The sequence below is a fragment of the Dipteris shenzhenensis genome, chromosome 14 (genome assembly GCF_047967505.1).
Source record: "Dipteris shenzhenensis isolate YYH24624 ecotype China chromosome 14, Dip_SZ_1.0, whole genome shotgun sequence".
NCBI lineage: Eukaryota > Viridiplantae > Streptophyta > Polypodiopsida > Gleicheniales > Dipteridaceae > Dipteris > Dipteris shenzhenensis.
Genome location: NC_141609.1, coordinates 45,126,663 through 45,137,367, shown reverse-complemented (window position 1 = coordinate 45,137,367; position 10,705 = coordinate 45,126,663). Strand labels below are relative to the sequence as shown.

The window sequence follows — 10,705 nt, the reverse complement described above, 5'->3', positions numbered from 1 at the left end:
TGGAAATTGTACAACATCAACACATCTTGAAGAAGGAGACAACATCCAACAAATCTCGAATTTAAATCCTTAGAATGATAGACGAGTTCAAGGAATTTGAGAAAGCGACTCTATCATCTGAGCAACAAGATGTTTATGATAAAATTACTAAATTACCAAGAGGCCTTCATGTGATTTATGGTGCACCAGGATCAGGAAAGACCTTCATAATCAAATACATCACTCACAAGTATATACAATAAGGAAAATCAGTTGTTCTTACAACTGCAATAGGTGGAGCAACACTTAGACTTAGCCGCTTAGCAGCTATAGTCCATCATCAATTTGCTCTTCCAAAGAAGCATGACATGTTTCGTGCATCACTTCCGATAATAGATGAACGCTATCAAGACCTAAAATCTACAGACGTCATCATTATTAATAAAATCTTGATGATGACTTGCCAAATGCTAAAGACGGTTGTCAAACAGTCATGCGAGGCTTGTAAACAAACACTGCTACAACCATTCGACAAAAAAAAAAAGCTCTTATTCGAAGACATGGCACAACTATCGCCTGTGTGCAAGTGCAAAGTTCAAGACAACCAGTATTGTCGAAAATGCCACATCTGTAACTCGGGCTTTTGGACAATTGCTAAATACTCATTTCTACAAACATCTATGCATCATCTCAAAGATCCTGCATATGTTGATTTCCTAAATATTATTAGAATACGATAGCCCAGCATCGAAGAGATTCAATACTACTTAGGAAACTTGATCATCAATGAAACTAAGGTAGCTAAATTCATTGACAACAATACAACTATACTATGTACTCATCAAAACGACACACGCCGCTACAATGAGCTCATTCTTCATAAACAATTTAGTGAAAGACAAATCAAGAAAATTAAAGTGACTTTGAATGCAGAAGACATAATCGAGTTACAAGAATGGTTGAAGGATTTTGATTTCCACTCAATACAAGAAATCGTGATCGAAGCATGAAATATGATTACTGAGAATATAGATATCTCTATTGGAGCTACAAATGGTGCGATTGCAACAGTTGTTGCATTAGATAATGACAACCAAATGAACAATTTAATGAAAATCCATGTAAAGATTTTATCAACTAACGAAAAGACTACACTTAGATGATTTGAACACAAACGAAAGGTTCTAAACTCAATACGGTATCACAAGGCAACCTTTCCAGTAACCCTTGCATATGCAATCACTGGACACAAGTCTCAAGGATGCACACTCAATGGAAAGGTTCTTATTGTGATACAAAACTCATTTGCACTTGGACTAATATACGTAATGCGTTACAACTCACCGACAACTACGAATTCTAAATCAAATTTCACCATCGGACTTCATTCACATGCCATCTAAATTTTGATTGTGTAAGTCTAATTGTATTATGTAGGGAAAAAATTGAATTCTAACGATTGTGCAAATTCCAATATTTCATTCTCTAATATTTTAAAGTTTTACAGATTCACTCAGATTTGGCCTATTGCAGATCATAAAACAAAGAATGGCAACCGCAAATGAGGTATATCTCATATCATCATTAAAAAAAGTGGGGGTCTCATTCACACAAATGTTAATTCACTATCATATTCATTGCTACATATAATTCTTCTTCCTTCGTTCTACCTTAAATTCTTTGTCTACAGATTTTCAATCAATTTAAAAACAAAGCTCGATTGGCTCAACAAGTACACAAGAAATTAGCAAAAAGAAGAAAGGGCCAAAGTTACTTCTTGTGTATACAACTCAAATGCAAGTAGCAAACATGGCAAGAAAAGAGCCACAGGAATACATTTACAGATGGAGCACACTACAAGAGCTCAGGAATTTCATGGACGACAATCAATAGGACGTAGAGCAATAGAAAGAAGAACATGGGGACAAAGACATGAGGGCTGATGGTAAATATCATGATGTTTGGCTTTACAAATTCAAATTTGCTTTCTTGTTCCAAAACTCAATACAAGAATGATGCAGGACTAACAAAGTACCTTATTTGAAAAATCACAAATAAGGACGATCTCATTACTCCAATGATGTTGAGAACAGAAGCACAAGCTGTAATAGATCAACATTCAGAAGGGATTTCAACTTATTGCCTTGAAGCTCTCCATTTTGGCCACAATGTCAGCTTGGACAAGCTCCTCAAAACAAATCAAAAGACTAGAAATATGATACTAGCAGAGTTCAACATGTACAAAGTGATCAAGCAAAACAAGAAAGGAGTTGCCGATTACAATAGAACGTGTCTGCTATTTGTTGATTTCAATTTCGCAAAACAAGCATACGGCGAACATTTCGAATTCTTCGCGACTCCATCGAAGACCGACGTAACACCACCGCCTACAACTACAAATCTTATAAAACATGCTATCTTCATTCTCACATAATCATGAAATAACTCATAGCTCTTGAATGTCGTATTACACATAGGAAAGTGCAACGAAGACAAAGAAGAAGGCACAGAGGGCACTTATCACGTATATTATATTCAATGCATTCCTACAATAAAACGATATATTGGACAAACTAGTGACCTTCACAAACGGCTTGTATGACACAGAACTAACCCTCCTTTGAAAATGAAACCTGATGTCAATAAGTACAAACCGTTCCACAAGAATTTCGAAGCACAAGTCCTAGCGACAATGGACAAAAAAAGCAAGATAGATACACTGGAAGAAAAATTCATAAAAGATTTCAACACAACTGACTCGACCAGTGGCTACAACAATCTCTGTGGAAATCTATCATCTACAAAAAAGACTACTTCCTCAAAAATAGGAACATAGTCTAGAGTACTTGCATGGAAGTCCATTTTTTATACATGGATAAGACTTCCGATTTTGAACTACTGTTAAGTCATACTTTTGCAGGAGTCTTGAATTTTGTATTCACTAAAGCAAGAACTCTTCTTTTTGGATATTCATGAAACTTTAATAAATTATGATGCATCACAATATTGCCACAACATTATTACTATTAAAACTCCACTTCAAAGTGAATCAAGTATTTTTGCTATTATTGTTCACCTCAGGACTATTGAATTTTGACACGAATGAAAGCCTTCATGTCCATTTTTGGAATATCAAAGCAAGAACGCTTCTTCTTTGTATTCGACAAACTTTCACGACTTACATAGCTGTTACTGTATTGCTCCAGTATTAATACTATTGAAAATCCGCTTCAGTGTTGATCGTGTATTCAAACTATTATTGTCCACTTCAAAATTTCAACATTACTGCTTCTCAAGCTCGCAAACATCAAACTACTACACATCACCGTCAAACATCCACTCGCCATTTACTTCCTCTACATAATAGTTGCCTACCCGGATCTAGTTCTATAGAGTATTAAGAAAGGCATTGCATTCTATCACCTAATTGACCCTTGCTCTGATTCCAAACCCAAGATTCGCTTAAAGTTACTTTCCCAATCTGCATGGGCTGAGTGATAGTGTGATTGTCTAAGTTTACAACCCTATTTATCTTCTCTTGCCCATCCTTGTTCTTAAGGGCTTGAAAGAACGGCTTGGATGGGTAGTGCTCTATGTGTAGCCATGCTAGATGGGCTCTCCTTTTCCAAGCTTGGCACAGATCTTCGAACATTGTCATCCACCTAGCTATCATCTCCATCCAAATTTGCATCCATTTTGCTATACTTTTTGACCTACATCTTTCAAATATGAAAGCTGATGGTCTATTACATATTTGGTCTAATTGTTGTCATCATGTAAACTAGTTTGCCAACTACTTACTCAATGTAGCAACTTGAAACAAGTCACTCTTTAAATCTTAAAGGTAGTATGACTTGTTTCAATTGAAGTGTTAACGGGTTTGTAGTTTGTCATATCAAAGTGTTAAGTATTCATCAACACATCTCCTTTGTTTGGGAATGTTGACCTCACTCATGTCATATGGCTTACACAAGTTTGCCTTGACTTGGTCTATCATCTCTAAGTTGCTACGTGCTATGATTAGACCATCCACATGTATTATCACAAGTCTATTTTGAATCTAGAGAGAGAAAGACTAGATTTGGTGATAGACTAGAGCTATAATTCTCAACTGAGGATTTGAGTCTAGAGAGAGAAAGACTAGATTTGGTGATAGACTAGAGCTACAATTCTCGGCTGTAGCTAATTAAGGATTAGGTTAACTTCTAAATTTAGGGGGAAACCTCATGGAAACAACGGGCACTCAGTTGAAGTTCTTAATTTTGGGGAGAAATCTCATGGTAACAGTGGGTGCTCGGGGTAATCACTATGTAAAAAACCACAAAACCCATGCATGCAAGCACACGTTTAAATTACCTCTACATTTAAAATTTTACATTTTTTTGCATAATCCCCCCCCCTCTTCCATATGTATACATGTCCTAAATTTGAATTTAAAAGTTCCCTCCTTACACATACATACCGTTAGTTTTATTAGATAAGTGTTTTTTAGCTCTCTCCTGTCCTTATATAACCCGTAAGTCCCTCGAATTTAAAATTCCCCTTCCATGAACAAACCTACTACCTTATATGTTTACAAAGTGGCCACCTCGAGAATTAATGAAAGGGGACTTACATGCCATTTATGGATATAAGGGATAGCCCAAGATGCTTCCGTCCCTGCATGATAAGTAATGGCATTCATGGGCCTTTAGCTCAAAATTGCCAATGGTTGGTCAATCTTTGTGGTGTGGTTTAATCAAGCAATTCCGGCTAATTGTGAGGCTAGGGGGAAGGAACCATGGAAGGGGATGCCTTGGAAACATGTTCTATAGTGGCCCAAAGGCTAAAGTTCGTGTTTGAAGCTGAAAGGTTGGGATAAACTTTATCCCTAGATATGTTGGAACGGTAGAGGTGGACATAAGAGGAAACTCAAGTTTGGGTCATTGCGTTCGGTGGTGCAGATCCATCATGGGAGTGTATTCAGCTTTGGCCCTGCTAGAAGGTTGTGAAACAAGGGTACGAGAGTGCATAAACTTATGGGATGGTCATGCAACTGATTGAAAACCCTCGGAGGAACTACAAGAGGAATGGGCATCATCTCGCCATGAGATGGAGCTGCTTGGCAAAGTATTAAGCAGAGTTCCTAATCAGTGGAGAACCAACATAGCCCTCAACCAAGTGAATGGCAAGCCACATGATGCCATCCTCAGAAAACTTAAGGCTACAGATTGGCATAGAGGCTCTAGCAACCATATCCCTCGTGATTCTAGGTGTCAAGTACTAAGGATTCTCCATGTATTTGGAAGGCTTGCCTTACAAGAGTTTGAGACAAGCTCAGTAGGGTTGCTCCAATGTGTTCCAGATGTGCTCCATGTCGCATAGCTTGAGAGAATGCTTGTGTAACCAAGAAGATCTCGAACTAAATATCAATTCTTTATGACATGCATGGGACTATAATGAGGCCTTCTAACCTGTGTAGCTGAATGTCCCTGTCTTTGGGATTGTTTCTTGTAACATAATGACAACCAGATTTAGCCCCGAACAAAAAAAGTGGTGTGGGTAGGTGGGTGGGTGGGTGGGTGTGGAGTTGTGCTTCCTCGGCTCTGTTTCATGCTGTATTATGCTGTGTGTTGAGGCGCGCAGCTCTCGATTGCATCACAAAGCTAAAAAAGACACAAGCCCTTACAAAATACTGCATTGCAATACGCCTCAAACTGATTGTCTAAGAATTGGGAAGCTTTAACAGGGTCATGCTATGAAGACTGCTCCACAAGCATAGTAATTTCAAGAGGACCATGTGGCATACAGAGAGCCTCCAACCATAGAGTTAAACCCCTCACACCACCCAATAAGACATGCTACCACCTGGAGACAAGATTGATGTCACACATCTCTAGATGCCAAAGATGGATCACCAAAGACCCTATGAGTGCGTTCCTTCCATAGGGTCATAGTGCCCAGTAACGAACCCAACAAAAGAGAATCATATCCCAGAAAAATGTGCATTCGTAGCTGTCCAAAGCGCAACGTGCTCGTGCACGCGCGCACACAAACATGCAGACCATTCAACAGACTGGGGCAACATCAAAAGTAGCATCCAAGAGAGTGAGAGCAGGCAACAGCAAGCCTGCGCGGCGGAGATGCGAAAGGAAAAAGGGGGGGAATGGGAGAGCAAAGGCAGGGAGGGAGAAACTGGAAGGCTGGAAGGGAGAGAGCCCGAAAGAGATTGAACATGAAAGAGGGAAGGAAGAAGCATCATCAACTTGTGCAACAGTTCCAATTGAGAATACGATAACATAAGAAAGAGAATAATAGATAGAAGATTTTGGCGCTCACGAGTACTGCGTCATTGGTCCTAATCACTCCTCCTTTGGCAGTCTCTTTGCTTTCTAATATTTTGGCCAGGATATAGCTCAACCTGCTTTGCCAATTTTTACCTGGAGTAAATTTCCCTTCTTTCAGTAGAATGTCTATGCTAATGTAATCCTAATAACGTTATTGCCAAGAATGTAGCTCGCTCAATAAAAACTTCAACAGCAGATAGCAAAATGCAAGTCTTTTCTCTAGCAAAGAGATGCACTTATTGAGGTCAATAATGATGTGACTACTTAACGTATGTGCATGGGAACAATTGACTCCAGCACCCAACATTATATTTGTTTTGTTTGTAGAGCCTGTTTTTTCTGTACGAGGCAATAACACCTACCAGACAATGCTATCATATGCGGCTTAAAGAGTATAACAAAGCTCTTTCAATGATTGCGAGTTATATAACAAGCAGTAAGCTCGATTTTGATGACTGGTCAAATTGCAACTCCACGGTAAGACGCATCATTTTGGCTACCAAGGAAGGAGAAACGTGTCAGACAGCTTGCCCATTTCTAAAATTCCCAGTCCCAGAGTTATCACCTTGACATTGCCATTGGTCAAGCTGGATTTGATGTTGCTTTTGTCATCAATCCTCAACGAGGATCCAACTCATAATGTCAACACGAACCATCAGCAACTAAAACCCTTTCCACAACTTCGCATTTTTCCTGTATAATCTGGAGTTGGTAAGATTGGAAGCAACTTCCAAATCCTGGAGGACTAGCCCAGACATTTCAAATACAAAGTGACTTTCCTGTAAATCCTGTGCACTTTCCTGAATCTGAAACAGGGAGAAAGGGTCACAGGGTGAGCGGGATAAAGTTGTATTACTCCAGCAACGATGAAAGATTGAAATTTTCCTGAAGCATATTCTCTCATCTATTTTTCCCTGAAAAGTTGAAGGGTTTTGAAAAAGTAGTTTATTGTTTGCTCTTCACCAGCACCCTCAGACAGCTCCACATGAAGGTGGAGACTATGAAAAGGGCAATGCCAACCACCGAGGCATACTTGAGGCCTAGATTGACCATCAGATTCACCAAGAGTCCAGCCATGACAACTCCCAAGAAATTAGCAGACATAGCATCCCAAAAGGGCATGCCTAGTATTGAGGCAGCCATTGCACCCGTCCATGCTCCAGTCCCAGGTAACGGGACTGCAACAAAAAACATCAAACCTAGCCATTCAAACTCCTGTATTGGACCAGATTTTCTCCTAGTTGATTCAAACAGCCACTGGAAAAAACCTTTTGCGGTAGAGCTTCTTTCTGACAGAAAATTCGCTAGCTTGTCCATGTACAATACAATCAAGGGGACTGGCACCATATTCCTGCACTCGTAAGAAAGCAACAACTCTAAGATCGCGCCAGAATAATACAGAGACTTTGAGCTAAAATCTTGCACTCATAGAACGCATCGTCTTCAAACACAGGTCGGCAACAGTTACACGCTAGCATATCACTAGAAACTTACCCAAGCACAGATAATACTGAAAGCTTGAAAGGATCAAGGCGCATCCAATAACCCACAGGGATTGCCCCACGCAGCTCCAGCACGGGCAGCATAGCCATAACAAAAACAATGGCTTCATCTGGCCAGCCAGTTCCGCGCAGAGAAGCTGCAACTTTAAGACCAAGACCGGAGGCCTTAATGGAGTCAGCTGCGTGGGCATAGCCACAGAAGAGTCCTTGGGAAATAAAGAGAATAACAAGCACGGTCATGATCGTTCTTAGGGGAAGCTGCCAGAGTGGCAACGTCCTTGATGCACCTCTTGGATCGGTAGTAGATAGAGCAGGGAAGAGAGCTGCAGGTCTGGCATATTGCGGCCTTTCCTTCTTACCCAGTTGAGCCCAAATTGCCTGTCATAAGCCACCCCAGCAACAATTAGCTGGGACATAGAACGATGAAGACTGTCACTCAAAGGTTTTTTATCACATTTCCAACCAAATGAATCAGGCATTTGAGAAAGATATACGATGGACAATCCCGGATCGCAGATTCCGCTTCCCAAGCTAATCAAATGTAATTCCTTAGTTCCCAAGCTACTCAAAAGTAACTACTCCTAAGGAAGGCTATCCCAAATTCTTAAAACAGAAATCTTTGGTGTTCCAACTCTTTTCTAGTAATGTTTCACCAGCGGGCGCCATGGATCGGACAGCATTTCAGATGAAAAGACAAGAATCGGCAAATTCGTGACGGCATGGTGTGCGCAAGCGAATCAGTGCGGTCGTGGGCAGACCCAGCGCGTCGCTGGAGAAAGGATTCAGATCGATGATGAAAGCGCACAATGCCAAGGAGAGAGGAGCGGGAGAAGGGTCCGAAATCAGTGATGAGATGCAAACCCAAGACGCAGAGCAACCGGAATTAGCGTGGTGGAATGGAGAATGAGAGAGGAAAAGGGTGATGGGGGGAGAAAACGTACCTGGGGAGGAGGAGGGAGAAGGGGGGGGAGGGGGGGAAGGGGAGGGAGGGGGGGGAGGGAGGGGGAGGGGCGGGGGAGATGAAGAAGGGGATGATGAAGAGGGAGGGAGAAGGAGAGGGAGAGGGCGGCCATAGCCATGGGAGCTTGAGCTTCGTTTGCTAGTGTAGTGTAGTGTATGGTGAATTGTGATGTTGATGAAGAAGAAGATGTAGCCAAGATATAGAACTATAGAAGAAGCTTGAATTGTATCGACTATCTATAAACTTTATTCAGCATATACTTTTTGTCTTTACTCGTTTTAGCACACACATTCACAAAGCTCCTCATTAGCTCCCTCTTTCACACTTTACACTTCCTCCCCTCCTTCTTCATCTCTCTCTCTCTCTCTCTCTCTCTCTCTCTCTCACACACACAATTTTTTCTCAAACAACCCCCGCAGCCTTATTGACGGCGGGTGAGCTTGGCAAAGCGAAAATAATTTCTAATCCCTTTTTTGTGCCCTTCTCTAATTTCCACGCTCCCTCTTTCTCTCTTTCTCTTTCAAGCCAAGGCCCCTCCCCCCCTCTCTCTCTCTCTTCTCCCTTCTCCTTGCTGCACATCTCTCTCTCTCTTCCAAGCTCCGCATATGAGGCAGGCCTTATGAATGCTTTATGAGCATTCATCTTGTTTTCTTATCTCTAGACCACAGCTCCTCACAACATTTCCTTGGCATACGCTTCTTCCTTTCACTTTCCACCTTTCAAGTTCATGATCCCACGTAGCACCCTTTACCACCTTCTCTTCTACATCCTCTGATGCTTTTTGACTAGTCCGGTACTTGAAGCGGTGCTCCCTACTCTTCTTTCGCTTACTAGAGGTCACTCTTGTATCTTTGTGTAGTTAGCCAACTGTTCTCTTACGTGATCTTGACTCGGGTTTTTTTCCCATATATATATATATATATATATATACTTTCATTTTTCTTTAATTACTTGGGTGTGTCTCTTTGTCAATTTATATAGATTTATACATATATGGATTTATATATATTCAATTTGCTTTATTTCCTTAAGTTGGCTCTATATATTTTCTTTAAGCCTTGTTTTTAGTCACTTTCTCTTTTTCATGTGTGTTTATATATATATATATACAAGTACTGAACCCGTGCTTTGCACGGGCAAAGATGCATGACCATCCTCAACCACTCCCCATCTGAAGGTGGATCTTTGATTCTTAAATTTTTTCTAAGGCTTAACCCATGGCTATGAGACCTTCCATCTCCTCCTTTCATTCCATTAACCTTCCATCTCCTCCTTCCTCCCGAAGGTGACCTTCCATCTCCTCCATTCTATTGACCTTCTATCTAAAGCTGCCTCATGTCTTTCTACCTCCTCCCCAAAGCCTGCCTGTTATCTTTCCACCTCCTCCCCCCTCCAAGCCTCCACATCTGTACTGAACCCGTGCTTTGCACGGGCAAAGATGCATGACCATCCTCAACCACTCCCCATCTGAGGGTGGATCTTTGATACTTAAATTTTGGCTAAGTCTTAACCCATGGCTCTGAGACCTTCCATCTCCTCCTTTCATTCCATTAACTTTCCATCTCCTCCTTCCTCTCGAAGGTGACCTTCCATCTCCATTCCATTGACTCCTCCTTGCCCTTAAAGCTGCCTTTTGTCTTTCCACCAATTCCCAAAGCCTGCCTCTTGTCTTTCCACCTCCTCCCCCCTCCAAGCCTCCATCCAAGAGCTCCTTCTTTGTGACATGTGGCAAGCTCTTCTCCTCCAAGCTACCAAATGTCCTCTCCTTTTTTTTTGGGTGTCCGTGGTTAATAGGTTAAAGATATATATATATATATATATATATATATAAGTTTCAATTACAGTTAATTCCACTTTGTTTTCAATTCTTTCTTTTAGCAGCATGAACTTTTTTGTCGATTCTTTGTGATTTATCTTAAACATTTTCCTTTTCCTTT

The 10,705-nt window shown here is 40.9% G+C and overlaps 1 protein-coding gene across 2 annotated transcripts; it reads right to left on the bottom strand.

The window, feature by feature from the left end:
* Positions 1–6,810: 6,810 nt before the first annotated feature.
* On the bottom strand, positions 6,811–8,907 carry LOC147894699 (small multi-drug export protein). 2 transcript variants are annotated; one of them, XM_087384885.1, is made up of 4 exons: positions 8,749–8,907; positions 7,800–8,185; positions 7,574–7,656; positions 6,811–7,483 (listed from the first exon to the last, which is right to left on the bottom strand). In XM_087384885.1, the coding sequence occupies exons 1-4, from the start codon at positions 8,884–8,886 to the stop codon at positions 7,251–7,253; spliced, it is 840 nt and encodes a 279-aa protein (XP_087241011.1). In that variant the 5' UTR covers positions 8,887–8,907; the 3' UTR covers positions 6,811–7,250. The 2 variants fall into 2 exon arrangements, with proteins under 2 accessions (XP_087241011.1, XP_087241010.1); XM_087384884.1 differs by having other exon boundaries at positions 6,811–7,656.
* Between the last annotated feature and the right edge of the window lie 1,798 nt (positions 8,908–10,705).

What these genes read in the sequence shown, in the direction of transcription:
- LOC147894699 (XM_087384884.1), bottom strand. Translation starts at nt 8,886, where the DNA reads ATGGCTATGGCCGCCCTCTCCCTCTCCTTCTCCCTCCCTCTTCATCAT. An exon ending in TTCTCCCTCCTCCTCCCCAG is followed by an intron (nt 8,186 to 8,748) that starts GTACGTTTTCTC and finishes GGCTTATGACAG; the next exon opens with GCAATTTGGGCTCAACTGGG. An exon ending in TCAGTATTATCTGTGCTTGG is followed by an intron (nt 7,657 to 7,799) that starts GTAAGTTTCTAG and finishes TTACGAGTGCAG; the next exon opens with GAATATGGTGCCAGTCCCCT.